Source organism: Amphichorda felina (genome assembly GCF_050947745.1).
Source record: "Amphichorda felina strain 45539 chromosome Unknown scaffold_4, whole genome shotgun sequence".
Taxonomy (NCBI): Eukaryota; Fungi; Ascomycota; class Sordariomycetes; order Hypocreales; family Bionectriaceae; genus Amphichorda; species Amphichorda felina.
In genome coordinates this window covers 358853-377081 of record NW_028145046.1, presented here as the reverse complement: position 1 = coordinate 377081, position 18229 = coordinate 358853, and the positions used below count along the sequence as shown (strand labels likewise).

The following is an 18229-nucleotide window of genomic DNA, read 5'->3' as shown; positions in this document are numbered from 1 at the left end:
CATTGGCGGTTGTGGTGATGAGGAGGGAGGAGGGAGGAGGGAGGAGAAGGAGGAGGAGAAGGAGGAGGTTGACGATCGAAGTGGAGGTTGGAGCTCGTGCTTGGCTGGGAAGGAAGGGACGTCAGCGTCTTGGGTACGTACCACCTACCTAAGTGCCAGTGATGACGATCTTGACCCTCCCCACATTTTGCACTTAACTCCATCACCACAGACATCAATATTCCAATTCCCATTCATCAATGTTCTTCAGGCATGCCAACATTATGATTCATTCCACCTATCCGAGTCTATCGAGGGTATCGACAACCACTCGCTTTGTGCGCTCCACCATCGTCTCCAGGTCCTCCGCAGTCATATTATACGCCGGAGCAAGAACAATGTGATCCCCATCCTTCCCATCGACCGTCCCAGCCCCAGGAATGAGTGAGATGCAGTAATCGGCCGTTACTCCTGTGGCGTGAAGATTCCACGCGAGCTTTTTGGCCGCCGGAAATGGCTGCTTGGAGCGTTTATCCTGGACAAACTCAACCTAAAACAGCAGTTAGCCCCGTCATTCATTCACCCTCGTAAGATCCAAGGTTCAAGACCCAAGGAACGACATACCGCCCAGAAGAATCCCCGGCCGCGGATGTCTCCCACGTTGGGATGGTCCGCCAATGCGCTCCTGAGCAGCTCCCCGAGGTAAGGCCCAAGCTTCTGGACGTTGGCCACGAGACTCTGCTCCTTGATCACCTCTTGCACCGACAGGGCAGCGGCGCATGCCAGTGCATGGCTATGGTACGTCTGGCCGGGGGAGAACTTGTTGGATCCCCCGTTCAAGACGTCCCCGACGCGTCTGTTTACCAGGAGCGCTCCGATGGGCGAGTATCCGCCACCTAGTCCCTTGGCAACGGTCTGCAGGTCCGGCACGACGCCTTCCTGCTCCCAGGCATGGAAGGTCCCCGTTCGTCCGGCACCAGTCATGACCTCGTCGAGGATAAACAGTGCGCCGTGTTTCTCGCAGACGGCTTTCATGGCCTGGAAATATCCAGCCACGGCGGGCACACAGCCGAGTGTCTTCATCCTTGGTTAGTCACGCTGTCCCAGTGCTGACTGATGCGGTTGGGAAACTTACCACCCCCGAAACCGTCTCGGCAATGAATGCGCATACAGTGTCGGGGCCTACTCTCTGGAACTCATCATCGAGCTCCTTGGCGAGGCGTTCAACGTACTCCTCCTCTGTCTCCCCCTCCAGCATGTCTCGGTAGGGGTAGCACGGGGAAACATGAGAGATGTTGTTGCTGAGCATGTCCGTGTAGATGGCCTTGCGGCCCACATGAGCCCCCACCGCCAGTGCGCCCAGGGTATTTCCATGGTAAGACTGCTTCCGGGAAATGAACCTCACCCGCTGGGGCTGGGGCTCCGGTAGCTCGACAAAGTACTGCCTCGCCATCTTCAAGGCTGCTTCCACGGCCTCCGAGCCTAAAGAAGAGCATCAGCAATGAAACACCGTGTTTCGAAGCTCCCGGTAGCCACCGCCCTTACCTGAGCTCACCAGGAACACCATATTCATCTGCCCCCCCGTCGATTCCGTCAGCATCCTCGACAGCTTCTCAGCCGGAGGCGTGGTGAAGAACTCGACATAGCAGTAGCTGACGGTGTCGAGCTGCTTGATCATGTCGGCCTTGACCTTGGGATGGTTGTGGCCGATGGATGCGACGGCGACGCCGCCCGTGGCGTCCATGATCTCCCGCCCGTCGCTCGCGTAGAGGAAGTGGCCCTTGCTGTCGACGATGGAGGGGGGTTTTTGGCCGAGGGCCCGGTACATGACAGAACCGTGGATGAAGCCACTGCCCTTGCCCTCGGGGACGTCGGCAGGCATGTCGGTGGTTGCTGAAGGCGCCATCGTGTGTGTTATCTGGGGTAAGTTGATCAAAGTAGTAAGTTGAGATTGGGTTGAGATTCCGGAAACTGAAGACCAGAAGACCACCTTGGGAGGTGCTGTTGGATCAATTTATAGACAATTTCCCCATGTGCAGTACCAGACACACCTGAACTCCAACGCATCGTCTTCTCTCATTCATGTTCTCTCCCTATCAGTGATTGTGGTCGTGCTGATTGTGGAAGCCCAAGGGAGACACCGCAGTCGGGCAATTGGGCAAGATAAGAGGTCTCGCCGCCGCCACACTCTCCCCGCAATGACTCAAAGCATGTCAGTGCCAGCCAGATGCTGCCCAGGGTATCCGTAGATTCTATGATGCCATCAATGCAGAATCACTATTACAGACCAGGATGGCTGAGACACATGTGTGTGGTAGATTGTCCGAATATGGAAGTTCCCCAGAGACCGGGGTTGGCGGATGAACGCATGAGGGGACCAGGACGCATGTACAGGTATATAATCATTACTCTACAAAATGCCAATTGGTTGTAATAAACTAGTGCTTCACGGTGGCGTGTGAGGTAACGGTATCATGTTAGGTAACGGTAGCACAGCGATATCTTCCAGGCCATGGGGTGCGGAGCTCCGATGTCCATCCATCTCCCTGGCATCACCACATCAGCGCCGTGATAGCATCACCCTCTACTCTACGTATCGTGAGACGCACGAGTAAAGATCTCGCACGGAGTAAAGATACCAATATAGAGTCTAAATAGAATGCCCAAAAATTAGACACTAAAATTACATGATGAGCGCCTGTGTCGGCCCTCCCAGTAACGTCGTCCACCGGACCTCGGACTGCACCGCCCAAATCCTCTGCGCCTGCTCAATCGCCCTCAGTATATTCCGACTCCCCGTGTGCTCGTGCAGTATCTCCAGCCTGCCAATCCAAAATTCACGGTGGCGGACTGTGGAGCTCTCGGCGGCGAGGATAAAGTACGACCAACCCAGCAGGTAATGCCCCATGATCTCGGAGTACCCGTCCATCCTCGCCGTCAGGAGGCGGCATCTCTCGACGAGCGGCTCCGTCTCGTGGGGGGGCGGGTTCTCGGTCGCCCTCCGGACGTAGATGCGGCAGGCCACCGAGATGAGCTCGTGGAGGCAGCTGAGGAGGTCGCGGTGCTCGGGATGGAGACGCGAGCAGAATCGCAGGAATCCGAGGCAGCCTTCCTGGTTGGTGAGGAGGTACTGGGCACCAAACGTCTCGTCTGAGAGTGCCTCGGCGAACATTTGAATCCTGGAAAGCTGCGTGTCAGTCCGTGTGCGACTTATCCTCGTGGAATCTTCTCCCGGGGAGTTACACTTGCCTGAAGATCTGAACAGTGATAAAGTCGTCCAGCTCCGAATTTCGAGACCCAAAGCTCGATTCAGAGCTGGTAACCTGGACTAGGCTCCGCAAGCACCCGTATATGAGCTCAAAGTCCTCGGTCCCCGAGACCATCTCCCGGATATGCAGCAACAGTAGGGCAATCCTGCTGGAGTGATCCCGAGAGACCTGCGTACGCCGCGACTGAGCCAGCAGACTCTGCAACAGATTACTGTACGTGTCCAGCAGGGGGAACTGGCATTGGCCGAAGCAAGAAGCGATATGCTGGGTTGAGACGCTCAGCACTGCCTGGCGCACCAGCGGGTCGACTTCTGCCAGGGGGAGAATCAGGTCCCGGAAGCCATTGAAGCCGTGGGTGATGACAGCCATCCGTGGGGCTATCTGAAAGGAGACTGTGTGGGTTGTCAACTTGACGTCCAGCATCACGGGCTCAGGGTATTCACTCACAGTAATGAAGCAGATAGCGGGTGGCACCGTCGAGATGATCAGGCCCCGCTGCAAGCTGAAGGCACGAAGACAGTCCTATTGCCCCCGCGTCTTCTTCTTCTTCTTCTTCTTCTTCTCCTGCAACCGAGTCCGCATTCTTCTCGCCATTTCCCAACGGACATGGACGCGGAGCATCTCTCGGCAGCGAGCCCCTCGAGACACGATCCCGGACATACGACAGCGCGCCCTCGGGGACCTTCTTCCCAGCCAGCTTCCCCCTCGAGGCCACGCCGTCATTGAAGCGATACCTGACCCCCAGGCCGCTGCACTCGAGGCCCCGCTGCTCGCATTTCAGACAGACGGGCCCACGGCGGTCGCAGTCGATCCGCCGACGCGAGCACTCATAGCAGCCTGGTGAGAGAGTGGACGGGTCAGCGCCGGAAAGGCCTACAAGGGGCATTGCATGCATGCATGTGGGGGAAGGGAGAACCCAGGGGGGGAGGGGGGGGAGGATGCCTATTACCCTTTACCTTGGGCCTCTTTCGGCCCCGCGGTAGTCGATCGTTGGGCGGCGCCGGGTCCATCTAGGGCCCGAACTAGGGAAAGATGCATCGAGAGAGGGGGACAAAGGCAGAGGCTCCGACTAGGGTGGGAAAACGAGGAGAACAAGGGAACCGAGAGACGATGATATGTTCGGTGAGAAGTCGTTGCCAGCGCACAATGAGAATTCCGAGACCGGACTGGTTGGGGCGATAAGGGAAGACGTAGCATCTGAGGGGATCAAGAGAATCAGGATGCCATTTTGGGAACCGATGCGTCTCCATCAACCATCCATGTCAGGCTAGCGCCAATTGCTGTATCGGGACGGCTACGTAAACCAAGACCGAGACCCATGGGCCATGCATGGATTGCCTCGATACTTTCATGAATGGTCCGAAGATAAGGTGGGATGGTATCGAAGTGGTCTATCCGTACGGCATGTGATATCGTACTCGCCGCATCACATGATATAGTGGGCGTTTGAATTGGGCTTCATGAGGCTGGCTTACACAGACAGACACATTGAATTTGGAATTGCTAGGTCGTTGTGCAATCGTTGCCTTACTTTGTTCCTAGCCCGCAGTAGGTGTTCAAATCCCCAGCCAGGATGTCTATTCAAGAGCCAGTTCCCCGTCGCGGAGCATCGGACTGCAGCTATATTTTGGGATTTCGAGCGGTGTCCCGCCCCATGGGAACCTCCGGAGCACCGCCGGAGCCGATGCCGACCCATTGAGGACCCACCCGCCCCGGAGGTCCTCCGGCCATGTACATGCAATCAGGGCATCATGCCATTGCCGCCTGTCTTTTCTGCCGCAGACGCCCACCGCATCGTATCCCCCACACCATGAGCGGGACGCAGAGACCGCCCAAGAGTCCAAAGATGGTGAAGCACCAACCAACCCCAACGCCGTCGATGATATACTCGAGGACGGCCAGCGCAGCGGCTGCAAGGGCGCAGCGCACGAGGTTGGCAGATGCAGCCGCCGTGGAGGCCCTTTCTGCGTTCAGGTCTGTGAGAAGCGTTCCAAATGCCTGGAAGTATTTAGCACTCGTATGCAGATAGGCATGTAATTCGCTGGGACCGCTCACCACAAAGAGGCCTGTGCCTGTAAAGCCGATGATAGCCTGCATGGCGAGTGGGGCGGCTACATGCTACGGAAATGTCAGTGCTCCATGGGATCTCTCGGTTTTTGCAGTTCATATAGCTCACCAGATGGTAATGCACTGTCCATCCGTATCCGATGGTTGCCAAGGCGCTGGCTACGACGAGGAACAGCGCACTGCGAAGTCTGGCCTTCTCAACGGGAAACTCAACAATGGCGCCATGCTCTCGTACTGGGTCGGCGGATACCCCGTAATCCTTGGAAACGCGAGCAAACTCGGAATCGAGAACCCGGCCTGGAGCGGAGTCAGTGACTGTTATCTAGGCCCGAGATGAGAAAAGCTGCATACTAACCCCAGATAAAATTGCCGATCAGGCAGGCAACACCAAAGGGAAGGTATATGAGGCCCGCCTCTAAGCTTTTGTAACCGTAAACTTCAATGAATAACGTCGAGAGAGAGGCCTGGATGCAGCAGTAGATGGTATAGTAGATGGCGTTGCAGACAAGAACCATGGCTACGTCCCCTAGAAGAAATAGTTTGAGGCAATCAATCGGGCTGGGGAGGAGGGATCTGGATGTGGTTCGTTCGAGGATAGGGGCCTCATTGGCCTTTTCGGTCTTCCCATGTCCATTTCGCCATTCGGTAAGGATGGAGGTGAGAGTTCGGTAGATGCCCGTGGCGGGGATGCTCCCATTGCCCACAATGACGCGCGAGGTCTCAGGCAGGGCTAGCAGGACCAGGACCAGACATACGCCTCCCAGGATGCAGAGCAGCCAGAAGATCCACTTCCACCCCAGCTTCGCAGCAACTACGCCGCCCAAGACGGGGCCGAGAGACGGGGCTACATTTGGCCTATCCACACAGGTCGGCTGATTAGTTGAGAAGTCCGAGTACATGTTGAGCGACGGGGCTTCTCACCCCACGAGAAGAAGGCCAACGTAGGACCCCCTTTCAGCCCGTGTAGTCAGATCAGAAAGGACGCCATATCCCAGAGATATTGTACCTGGGGTGGTGGAAGTTGTTTACCTTTAGCTGGTTCTTGAAAAAGCCCTCGGGGGAACATGATGATCTGATAGGGAAATCATACCAGAACTGCCGGCGCTCTGGAGCATGCGAAGTACGAGCAATCCCGCGTAGGTATTTTGTAGGGAAAGACCGAGATTGGCGGCAAAGTAGATGAGCAGGGCGAGGAGATAAATGGGCCGTCTGCCAAACTTGTCGGCCGCGTTGCCCAGCAGAGCGGGTACAACACCCGAGACAACCATGTAGGTGGTGACGGCCAAGTTGATCAGCCCGACCGTGACGCCCAGGCTTGTGGCAATGGACTTGATGGCCGGGTAGAAGATGAAGCTGCTCATGGGAGAGAATAGACTCGCGAATGCGGCGAGGAAGACGATCCACCTCTTTTGCCAGGGACCGAATGCTGAGTAGGCAGGCTCTGGGGTCGGGGCGGCCTCAGCGTCCGGAGCGCTGGCGCTGTCCTCTTCCGATGTCTCTGGTGCCATTTTTGCAATATCTCTACTTGGGTGACGGAAAAGTCTGGTTGTGTTCGTCTGGCAAAAAACTCGTCATCGGACACGCGAACTGGAAAACGTTGGTTTATACGAGATACGGGTCGGTCAAGGGCGCGAAAGCTCGCAGACACCCCAGAAGACCGCCAAGCGCATAAAGATCCCTCGTTACCCAACAAGGCAGCTGTCAGGCATAAAGGGTAAAATTAACCTTCATAAAAGCCCGGCATCCCTGGTGGCAATGTAACCCGTTACTAGGGTACAGGCCGCCTGATAGGCTCCAACGAGGAATAACAGGTGCCCAAATCTGCAATTCGCCCGGCATGACTCATGAGCTTGATGTGCACCGGGGTCATCAAATGTCATGGTGTCCAAGCTCGGATGGGGCCGAGAGTATCCGTAGCAGTTCAATATTTGGTCTCGAGCTCTGAGAGGCTTGCCGTCAGTAAGCATTAATCCAGCTTGAAATCGGGGAGTAGCTTTCATGTTCCTCTATCTATATGACGGTTAATTGGGACAATGGTATATCGTGGCCCTTGTAGTAGCCTGACGAGCGGCACAAAATCACGATGCATTAAATAGTGGTATATTAGTACTATGTACGGATACTCCGTACTACTCCTACTCTGTACAATGTTAACAAAGGCCCCCCGCTTCTAGTAATCAAACCCGCCAATCTACATCAACTCATAACTTATAGTGTTAGTAGCGATAATGCAGGACGATACGTACGCAGGTAAATCTTTACCGTTTGTATATTTATAGCGACGTTTCTTTTGGCAAACTTGGGCGGCATTTGGCGGAGCAGACAATCGGCACCTCAGCAGCGCTTCATGCTTGCGCTCACCAAACACCAACAAACAAGTGCGGGGGCAGCGCCATGTAGGCGCCTGACGGCTTGGCGCTGTGTCTTTACCTTTCCCCGATGTCATCTTCTGGTCTGCACAAAGTAGACCGCAAACTGCGTCCCAGCCGTGTCCCGGCCATGTCCATCGAGTTTATGCCCACCACTGAATAGTTAGACCATAGGGGGCCATGATTATGGCAGTTTCCAGCGGCACTGGCTGGCAACGTCCCCATCGATGTGGCTATCTGCGACGGTACGAAGGGTCCCTCAAATTAGAATCTTCTAATAAGAAAGCTCTTTATTCTAATTGCTGCGAGCACCGTCGGTTAGCTTTGCCAGAGGACATCACGATCTCGAGAGTCTACCCGTTTGGCCAGTCTTCTTGGTCCTCCATAGCTAAGATCAACGCGGTTGGCAAGGACGGGAATCACGCCGCATACTTTCTCAGCATTCCCTCTGCCAATTTCAGACTGACACGAATGGCGCAATGCGACAGTATATGCCCGGCGACCTCGGCCGCAAGCAGGTCGAGGGGGAGTTTGTGAGCATGACGGGGCTCTGCAAGGCCCGCCCGGACCTGGTTCCCCGACCGATCGCCTGGGGCAAACTGAAAAGTGTCTCCCTGGCCAGTCGCTTCCTGCTGGTTGAGTTCAAAGACTTTACGCCAGGTCTGATGCCGGACCCGATCAAACTTGGCATGCGAGTAGTGGCCATGCATAGGAATAGCCGGTCCCCGACAGATATGTTCGGGTTTCCCATCTAGGCATTTGACGGGGCACGACTCTAGGCAGTCGGGCGAAGCGTCAAACCCGTGCTCATCCACGGCGACATGTGGGACGGCAACGTTGGGACCGTCTCGGCCACCAGCGATGCCTGGAGCTTTGACTCTGCTGCATACTATGCCCACGATAAGATGGAGCTGGGATGCCCAGGGGTATGAGCTGAGGGCCGAGGTATGCCGCCACCAGTACTGGTGCAGCTTTAAGCCTAGCGAGCCCAAGGAGGAGTGGGATAGCCGGAATCGCCTTTATAGCGCGAAGACCAACTTAATGTACTCGGCCTGCATTTTGGGGTTGCTTGCTAGGAAGCTGTAAGTACTCTTGTTGTTCCGTCCAGCCTTCAAGTTGAGATATTGATACAGGCTGTTGGTGGCTGATTGGCTAGTGCGCTTGAAGAAATACATGTACCTATTATCTCAATTATTCATTATCGTTAAATTCTGTTCACAAAATATAAGAAGTTCATATTAGTTTGATATACTTCTTATATATATCATAACCCTAGGCTCTCCTTGATAATATATACTCACTGGTACACTTCTTCGGTAGGCTACGTATACCCGTAAAAAAAAAAGATAGTATCAAATTTGAATACCCTTATAATATCTCTCTAAGTGACTGGATGCTAGCTCTTACTGCTTGATTATATTCATTAGTGCTGCCGCCGTGGGAAGATGGATAGATATAGTCATCACCATCTAACCATGCCTCCAATGAATCGATAAGAGGTCCCAACTCGATGCCAGGAGGCATGTCGACACATTGCTGATTCTTGACAATATAGAGCAGTCCCTCTATGATCTCGGGAATTCTGCACTCATCCCAGAGCATACCGCCTTCTGCGAGACAGCGCCGTGGCACAAAGTTTGCATGGACAGCGAGCAAACCCGGTGGCATCAACAGAACATCATCCTGCTCCAGGACAATGAGGCGACTCTTACCCCTGGGAGACCAATCACGGCCATCTCTCGAGAATCTTTGCCAGTCCCCAGCGTCCAAGTCGGTGGCGATGGCCCAGATGCTGAAGCCAGCAAGACAACGTACCCAGCTGCCAACCAGAGGATCCATGCGGGAGCCAGAGAAGGCCCCTGAGAAGCCCAACATGTCAAAGCCAAGGCTGCCCTTAACCTCACTGAGCTTGAGCTGACTTCTCCGGCCCATGACGCCCTCCACGCGATCAGCCAACATGGAGAGAAGCCCAAATCGGGGCAGCCTGGTCAGCAATGGTTCGTCGGCTTGGGCTATACGACCGAGGTTGATGATATTGCTGACGGGGGCAGCCGACTCCGGCGAGCTGAGGTCAACCTCAGCAACGGTGACGCAATAGTCTTTGACGCTCATCGAATTGCGCGTACCCATCATGCTGTTCTGTATGAGTACCTCCTGCTCAGGGAAGCGCTGCCATAGCATGTCGATGTACTCTGCGATATTATACATGCCTCTATCCTGGAACCTTTGTTTGATGACAACAGGACGATCAAAGGCAAAGTCACTCTCGCCATAGGAGCGGAAGGTGTTCCAGTCAAGGTACCAAACATCCGCCTCCTGCTGGGAGGCCACACAGCTCCGGCCTAAGGCATGCTCTGGCTCGACGTAGATGCTGGCCCAGCGTTGTGCCTCCAACCATTCGAGCTGCAAGAGACGGTGTGGTGCCGCATCCTCTGAGGTGTGAGGCTCTCGTAGTTTGGCAATGAATCGGCTGACTTCAGGGTCGTACCGCGCTCGCAATATCTGCAGCAGCGTTGGAACGGCCCTCAATGACTCGGACTGGTCGAAAACACTGGGATGGCTTTGGACGACAGGAGCATCCGTCATCTCACCACTGCTGCGATCTGAGGTGCCTTGGTGGGACCCTGTAGCTTGAGATGCTGAGGTATCGGGGCTTGCAACGTCCAGGTGTTCTTGTGTCTCCATCCGACCAGAGTTGTTCTCTCGGCTCATGTGGAATAGGGCATCAAGCGCCTCCACTTCCACATCATATGACCCCTCTGACGACGAGGCCATGTCTTGCAAAGCATTAGGACGCTCTTGTCTCATGTCCGCAAGATCTGACTCATTTTCAGGCTCTATGTCCATCTCTTCACCTTGTGCTGTTGTGTTGTCGTTGGCCTCATCATCTTCCATATCACTCCCAACGTCACTAGTAGTCCGTTCGTCATCTCCGTTGCCGCTTCCATGTCTTCCATCAATGCTTAAATTCGGTTGTTGTACCCTTTCCGGCCTGCAGTCTAGCTCGTCCGCGCCTTGATTGCCAGCAGCTTCATTTAGCGTTTCCGTCGCTTCAGCAGCATCGCCCGAAGATGAATCCGAGTCCGCATGCTCAGGAGCATCAGCCTCGGTGGGGGATGACGGGGACCCAGCTTGGAATCGCGATTCCAAGCCTCCTTGACCAGAGACCTCCCTATCGCTGTCGATTACGGCGGCTCTCGTCAAGCGGCGTTCTGAAGAAGCAGCCAAACGTTTCGAGGCTTGCACCGAGCTCGGCACTGACCTGATTCGTTTAGGTACCTTTAACGGTGCACTGCCGACAGGGGGGTGTGAAGTGGAGGAGATGGAGAAGGAGGAGGAGGCCGTTTCATTCGAGCCATCACCATTGACTGATGGCACAATCATGCTGTAAATGTCTCGCTTCAGCCCAAATGCCCCGAGGCTAGCGCCCTTCACCTTCTCCGCCGCAAGATCCATCTGCTGCCGAAGGTCCAGAGGGGTTGCCCTATGACGAGCAGCTTCCAGAGCCGAGATGATGTCGGAGCGCTCAACGGGGGAATGCCGATTCTGCACCTTGGAAGCCGCCGAGTGCTCCCCGATCAAGAGCGCCTTGTTATTGCCGCGCAACATACGAAGCTCATGCCGGGCAAGCATCTTGGAATTCAGCAGGTCGACGACGTCGGTCCAGCTCGGGATCAGCACAGCAAGCTCATGTAGTTGTCGCAGGAGAGGCAGCGGCAGAGCCTCCCAGCCGTAGTAGTGGAATCTCTCGCCTCCCCAAGCGGCGATCACGCCCGACTGGTGTCTGATATGCTGGCTCTGCCTGTCCCGCATGTTCTTGCCGCGCTGGGCGAGGCGGTCATAGTCGGACCATTGCTCAGCATCAGCGTCGCCTTCACGGTTGTCTGGGGGGCCGAGGAAGGGCAGGAAAGCCGCCGCTATATTGGCACCCAGTTGGTCGATTGCGAGGATCTTGTCGCGGTACTGTCTGTGCAACTGCTGCCGCTCGTGCTTGCTCGCGCACGCTTGGACATCGCGGTAAAAGTTGGCCGCCATATTCATGGCAGCCGTGGCGGGCGATATGGTGTGGTCCATAACATCGGTCCCGACCAGCGTAGTCGTGGAGAGGCCATCTTGCAACTCCATTGCCAGGCCACAGCAGTTCGGTAAAGTCGAGTTGAGATATAGAGAGAGAAGTGAGTTGTAAATGGGAAATCCTACATACGAACATCCCGCAATGGCGGCACCTGGTATCAAATATAAGTGCTCGTGCTCTGACTGTGTGCACGTGTCTGGTATTAGTGAAAACGCCGCTAGATGAGAAGGGCATGGATAGCCATTCTTAGTAAATTAGAAAATCACTCTAGATAATATCCCACTTTAAGTATTATTAATCTAAAGGCCCTTATATCTATCTATATCATATAAAACTGTTATATATTATATATAAGCTAAGGAATTATATTATAGCTAAGCATTAATTATATTTCTAAAGCTAATAGCTCTCTCTTATTTATAATATCTATATATAGTAGCTGATTAGCGGCGCTAATATTAAGCTATCTATTATTAAGGGATATTATAAATTAAAAAGGGCTAAAATAAAGAGATTATAGATGCCTTTAGTTAGCTTAATTTTATTGATTTCCTATATATTATAAAAGCTCTATTTATATAAATAATAAAAGAGTCAGCTCTTTAGTTATTAATTTCCTAATTATTAAGATAAGGTTTATAAAGAGATTAAATAGGTATAATAATAAAGAATAATATCAATATAACTATAATATCGTAGCTAAAGGGTATACTATAATTAGATCAATCTCCAAAGAGCCTAAGGCCCCGATATATAGGATTATTCATAAGGTCCTTTCTACGTAATATCATTATACCCTATTATATATAATCTCTTAACCTTATAGGCTGGTAGATAAGATGTTACTTTTTCTACGTCTATGTAGCGGATAAGGGCTCCGGGACTTAAGGAATCCGGCCCACTAATACCCTAGACCTAGTCATATGATCTATACGCCTTATCCACGAGGCAAGCGTGTAGTCTTTATATAGCTTACTCGGTAAGCTTTCATCTTATAATATAACGCACTTCTGGCTACTATTATCTCGCCTAGCTACTTAACTTTATTATACGTTATCGTTAGTCTAATATTTAATTATATTTTTTAGATTAGCTAATACTCTTATAATCATCTAACATTATATTAATAATATCGTATCTAAGTGTATTAATCAGATTTATGTATACTTATACTAAATCTATTTTCCCTGTTATAAATATAACGAGAAGAGGGAAACTAGGGATATTCTGGCTATATTCTAGTAAGCCTGAAGCCTTCCTATAGCCAAAGAAAATACCGAGAGTAACGCTGAGAGAGTAAGCACCCCGTTCTTAAGAAATTTACGCAGCATGCTCTTCTGTGAGGTCTAGCTTCCTGCTGTGGAGACTTTAGACCCATGATTGATCCTTTGGCCGCTTTGGAATCAAGCAATGTAGCCGTAGGTTCTTCAGTCCTCAAATTGCGAGCTGCGTTAGCTATAGAGTCCCCCTGTGTCGGATGTGTCTCCTGGTTTTACACAATTGACCTGTGGTTCAGGATCCATTACTTCGCGAAGCACACAAAGTCTCCATGATACGCAGGACGGCTTCGCTATCCGAATCATGCCTCGATGCATTTGTCCTCGCTACAAGCGTCGTAGCAAAAGCCCATAGGTTTGGGAGCTGCGAGATTGTTCAGTATCAGGCCGTTCCCAGGTTGCCCTTTGTGCGATGGCTCTCTGACAGGAAAAAAGGCTCAAGGAGGAAAATAGATGGGAACCGTGAGGGGGGAGGATTGGGGAAAGCACACACACTGTCTTGGAACGTTCGCCTATTATTCGACCCTCGACCTGTTCCAGCGGTCTGGCCTCCTCCCAGCTCCGAGGTGGTCATTTCTCGGAGAAACGCAGTGTCTGTGTATTCCTTCCTGAAGAGCTCAAGCTCCTCGACGAGAATATCCTCGGCGCCTTGAGTGATTTGTTCTTGGAAGCCTCGCCGCTCCCAATGACTCCAGTCCTTAGAAGCATCGCGCAAAGCACCCAACAGCCGGGGTAACCGCCGATTGCGGCTGAGTCTCTGGTCCCGATCTAGTGGCGAAGCGTCATCAAATGTTTCCGTATAGTAGGCCTCTATAGCTTCATCAAAAGTCGTGAAGCCGGCCTCGATGACTGAGTCCACGATATAGCGTATTCGGTCCTGGACAGGAGCAGCACGGGCCATGCTTCTCTCGCCATGCGGGTTTGTAGCGGCATGGCTGGGCATCTCAGGACGGACATAATCGAGGGGACCAGGTTTTCCACGCTCGAAATACGATGGGATGTTTATAACGGAACAGTCGTCCTGTAGTCTCCGTGGAACATGTCGCGGGTCCAACGAGAGAGAGGTGCCGTGCGGAGACAATGGAGTGTGAAAGTCTGAGGCGGTCTGAAAGTTCATGTCGTGGCTGCCAAGGCATCCTTCTGAGGGATATACTGCATCTATACTTGCAAACAATTACGGCCATGCGTGTCAGCAGACAGCTCCTCCTAAAGCAGAAATCTGCACCTGCAGACGCACCAAGGTCAAAAACAGCGCCAGTCATGAGATCTTGATGAGCTGCTGGTGTTGCAACTTCTGGATATGTAGTTGAAGCCGCATTGGAGTCAAGAGGAGGGTTGACGATCTCTGAACTCGGTGTTGGCGCAGCATCAATGAAGAGCTCCTGTGGTGCCGGCACTTCATCTTCAAGACCTTTGAGTTTGGCCTTGAGGCGTTCGCCTAAGGGTGACATTGTCAATACAAAAACAGGGGGATAAAGGGCTTGAACGAGAGGTGGAAGACAAGTTCTCTGCACGTACGATATGCTCGTTGAGGAAAACGACCCTGCTCTGTCTTCTTTCCTCCTTGATGATCAAGCGGCGACTCGTGGTCTGAGTTGGGGCAAGGCCTCTTGAGCGACATGGCGTCAGGTCATACACTAGGTCTAATCAATTATTGGTCGACCTGTTGGTTGAGCAACAGGCTGGACATCGTGGTGGGCACCCCAGAAGCTTATAGGCGGGGGGAAACGCCCTCTGCGACGTGCGAAGTCTCCATCTGATTACTTATACAGGGTAAGGAGTGTCGTATCCCCGCTTCGTGGCAGTGCCATAACGAATGGCAAGGATCTTTCACGTACGATCGGTCTTAGTCAGACGAGGAGTAGCTCCCCTGGTCGTACCATGACTTGCTGTGAGCGGCACCGGTCGAGCATGAATATTGGTAGGAGCTGCAAGAAGATAGCGTACGTAGGTTGCGACCAAGAGTCTTGTTCTATTTGGTACCTGGCCACTAAGAGCTAGACATATAAGAGACCACAAGGGACCAGTGTCCGGCTATTAGTGGCCAGGTACCAAATAGAACAAGACTCTTGGTCGCAACCTACGGATGATGATCATCCTACGACAAGGGTAGTCATCCTACGACAAGGGTGGTCATCCTTCAACAAATATTCTCATCCTGCGACATGGATTGATTCACCTAGCCGGTGGACTGGGCCCTCGCCTGCAGGAATTATTACCCGTAGGAAAATCTTATAGGGGGGGGTGTGTTAGGTGTGGCACCTGCCGTAGCTAATTAAGGGTGTGCTGCCCCACCCTGTCATTGGTTGCGGGTAGAGTATCCGTAGATCTTGGTCGGAAATATTTAAGGCCCATGTAGAGAGGGAGTTACCGTGCTTCTCCCCGGCTTGGAAAGTACAATCTTCACCTCCGCATAATCATATTACGCATCCGCATCTTACTCCTTGGTACAACAGCGGGCTCGACACCGCTTGCTACCAACCGCTTTTTGGAAGGTAATACTCATAGGACCCAGACGCGGAAACGTCTGCCAAGGCATCGCACCCCCTCACCCAGGGCAAAAAAAGGAAGAAAAAAACAATATTTACGGTTTAACCCATCGGTACGTACTCCGTAGTTGAGCCACTGGCGGATAATGCACATGTAGTACTACGTCGTATATGCTTCCTGTAGTCATCATCTCGCATCCTTGTTAACCTCTTTTAACACTTCCGTGTTCCGATGATGCGTGACATCTGAGACTGTTCGTGAACCCTGGCTCACTTACAAACCAACCAGCACACGTCAGCCCGGTGGACCGTAGTGGTTATAACGTGCCAACGAGGAAGTAGCCATAGGTATCAAAGGTGGGCAAAGTACGGATACCAAAATCGGGCCCACACAGCCACTGACAAGGACCTTAGGGTACCAAAACATAAGTTCTGTGTAACTGTATCGACAAGATATATTTAACAGCTCATTGAGTGACTTACGTAAGTATCCATAAACTAAGGAGAAAGGAGAGAAGAAGAGCACGCGGCGCCTATACTGTGAACTCGAAGACTTTTCCTAGTAGGCCGTTGCTATAATTAACCAATATAGAGAGGAAAGTAATATTACAAGGGCTAGATTGACATGATGCAAATTATTATATTAATTATGAATCATTATTTTAGTAGAATTCTTTAGCCATAAACCTTGATTTTTATTTGAGTAAGATACTATGGTTTATAGTTTATATATCAAAATACTTAATAATTTCAAGGTTAATTACTTTGTAATCATATAATAAAAGCTAAAAGCTAAGTAAAGTTATACCATAGGCTGCTGATACATCTCGGATTCAAGGAGGGTTTTTGAGAGTGACCGTGGTGTCACAATCCTATGCCCCAACTTGCAGGAGCGCGCGAAGTCATGTGGCACTGCAGCATCCGCACACATGCAGGCATTGATCCTTCTGATCGGACTTGTGCCTTGCAACCGATCCCCCGCCCCCCCGCTGCACGACGAACCCTTTCCCTTTTTCTTATCCTACCTTACTTTAATTCGCCCCTACGAGATCTGATACCTTACCCAGATCGCTAAAGGAATTCACTATGGCCATGGCCAACGATGTGCATCGACAGCATGGCGTTTATACCCCGCACAGTCTCTCCGACCTAACGGCTGGCATGGCGCCTATGGAGGTGTCACGCGGGGAGACATTCCCAATCTTGTCGGATCCAGAAAGCGCCGTCTACCAACCCGATCAGCTTCGAGGGCTTCTTTGCCTAGACCAGTCGCCTAACTCGGTGCGGGCAACCACGTCCCCGAGGACCGCCTCGAAGAACAAGGAAGAAGAAGAGAAGCTGGAGGCGCAAGCCATTGAAGTGTTTGAGCTCAACGAGGCGGATTACTCGCTCCTGCTAGAGAGAGCAATCGTCGACGATGGTCCCATCGTGGTCCTACATGGTGAGCAGCTGCTATCCCGGAGGGTTCGCACACTCATACCGGCTGCTTACCCTCCGCGCTCCCTGGATCATACCCAAACATGCGATGCTACGGAATGTCGTCTCTCCCCGAGCGAGGCGGGGCCAGCCTCGGCTTCGACACCTCGATCAATCAAGTCACTATCGCAATCGCAATCGCAGTTGCAGGCAACGGCGTCGGTGCTAAGGACTCCTGAACTCCTTGAGCTCATTCTGCTTCATGTCGACCTGAAGTCTCGTATCACCTCTGCTCCACGAGTTTGCAGCTTCTGGTTGGAGACCCTGAATCACTCGCCTAGGCTCCGAAAAGCGTCTTTCTTCCAGGCCGACGGAAGCCTTCACGCGAAGCCCGGTGAACGACCCTATACCAACCCTCTTCTTCAGGAGGCCTTTGGCGACCAATTCTTCAACCTAAGCGATTACCAGGTAGATAAGTACCCTTTCCGGCGTGCCGAATACTTCTGGAAGCTACCCTGGTCGCCGAAAGCCTTACATCACCTCCAAGCAAGTACCGGCAGCGTTCTCGACGTCGACGCAACCTGTCGTCAACGCAGCTTTACCAGGGCTGGTGCGAGTTGGAGACGCATGTTCGTCTCGCAGCCCCCGCCGCCTTTCCTCGGATTCACTTGGCTGGATTGTTTCACCATCACCCCGGGGGGCCACCGCTGTGTCGTCGACTCCGTCACGCCTCCACAGAACGATGCTGGTGACTTCGACACGGGGGTCACAATGGGGCACCTTTATGATACGATACAGTCATTGACCATGCAGCAGCAGAAACCCGGTTTATTCTTTCGCGTCCGGTGGGATCTGACCTGTGAGAGACCAAGCAGCGAGAGCGCCAGTGCCGGAGAGGATGAAAGCGCTCGCGAAAGCACAAACCTAGTTGCCGAGTTCTGGGACGACGCCTACTTTAACTCAAGTCACTACGGGCCCTTTTCTATGGAAGCGACCCGGAGCGTTTTCAGGTGTGAGGAAGGTGTCAAGCCAGTTTTCGGTGGACAGGCGTGGATCGAAGGTCTCGACGAGGACGCCGAACACCAAGCGCCGGCCAATGACGAGTTTGAGCTCTGGGAGCCGCTCGTGTGGAATCCATAAAGGGCCAGCAGTTTTGATCCTAGAATATTGCTTCGCGTCGCAGTTGGAGGGTTCCCTCAGCAGCTTGAACCTTGTGCGGGTGCAGTACCAGTATCTTGGAATTCTCGCCACTATTAGAATGCATAAATACTTGTATGTTTATGATGCG

At 52.6% G+C, this 18229-nt stretch overlaps 6 protein-coding genes across 6 annotated transcripts; 2 read left to right on the top strand and 4 right to left on the bottom strand.

The window, feature by feature from the left end:
* Nucleotides 1-277: 277 nt before the first annotated feature.
* Nucleotides 278-1861, bottom strand: ACO1O0_003861 (putative secondary metabolism biosynthetic enzyme; the record flags this gene model as incomplete). Its single annotated transcript, XM_083193304.1, has 4 exons — nucleotides 278-529; nucleotides 604-1056; nucleotides 1115-1461; nucleotides 1525-1861. 4 exons carry the CDS (start codon nucleotides 1859-1861, stop codon nucleotides 278-280), a joined length of 1389 nt encoding a protein of 462 aa, XP_083050252.1.
* Nucleotides 1862-2662: 801 nt separating this feature from the next.
* ACO1O0_003860 (Zn(II)2Cys6 transcription factor) lies at nucleotides 2663-4509 on the bottom strand (the record flags this gene model as incomplete). Its single annotated transcript, XM_083193303.1, has 4 exons — nucleotides 2663-3158; nucleotides 3223-3640; nucleotides 3696-4085; nucleotides 4503-4509. 4 exons carry the CDS (start codon nucleotides 4507-4509, stop codon nucleotides 2663-2665), a joined length of 1311 nt encoding a protein of 436 aa, XP_083050251.1.
* Nucleotides 4510-4997: 488 nt separating this feature from the next.
* ACO1O0_003859 (uncharacterized protein) lies at nucleotides 4998-6823 on the bottom strand (the record flags this gene model as incomplete). The annotated part of the gene is made up of 5 exons (XM_083193302.1): nucleotides 4998-5246; nucleotides 5304-5366; nucleotides 5425-5612; nucleotides 5671-6159; nucleotides 6406-6823. 5 exons carry the CDS (start codon nucleotides 6821-6823, stop codon nucleotides 4998-5000), a joined length of 1407 nt encoding a protein of 468 aa, XP_083050250.1.
* Nucleotides 6824-8163: 1340 nt separating this feature from the next.
* On the top strand, nucleotides 8164-8616 carry ACO1O0_003858 (uncharacterized protein; the record flags this gene model as incomplete). Its single annotated transcript, XM_083193301.1, has 2 exons — nucleotides 8164-8344; nucleotides 8468-8616. The coding sequence occupies 2 exons, from the start codon at nucleotides 8164-8166 to the stop codon at nucleotides 8614-8616; spliced, it is 330 nt and encodes a 109-aa protein (XP_083050249.1).
* An 87-nt stretch (nucleotides 8617-8703) lies between these two features.
* On the bottom strand, nucleotides 8704-11809 carry ACO1O0_003857 (uncharacterized protein; the record flags this gene model as incomplete). The annotated part of the gene is made up of 2 exons (XM_083193300.1): nucleotides 8704-8863; nucleotides 9192-11809. The coding sequence occupies 2 exons, from the start codon at nucleotides 11807-11809 to the stop codon at nucleotides 8704-8706; spliced, it is 2778 nt and encodes a 925-aa protein (XP_083050248.1).
* Nucleotides 11810-16611: 4802 nt separating this feature from the next.
* Nucleotides 16612-18081, top strand: ACO1O0_003856 (uncharacterized protein; the record flags this gene model as incomplete). The annotated part of the gene is made up of 1 exon (XM_083193299.1): nucleotides 16612-18081. One exon carries the CDS (start codon nucleotides 16612-16614, stop codon nucleotides 18079-18081), a length of 1470 nt encoding a protein of 489 aa, XP_083050247.1.
* Nucleotides 18082-18229: the final 148 nt, after the last annotated feature.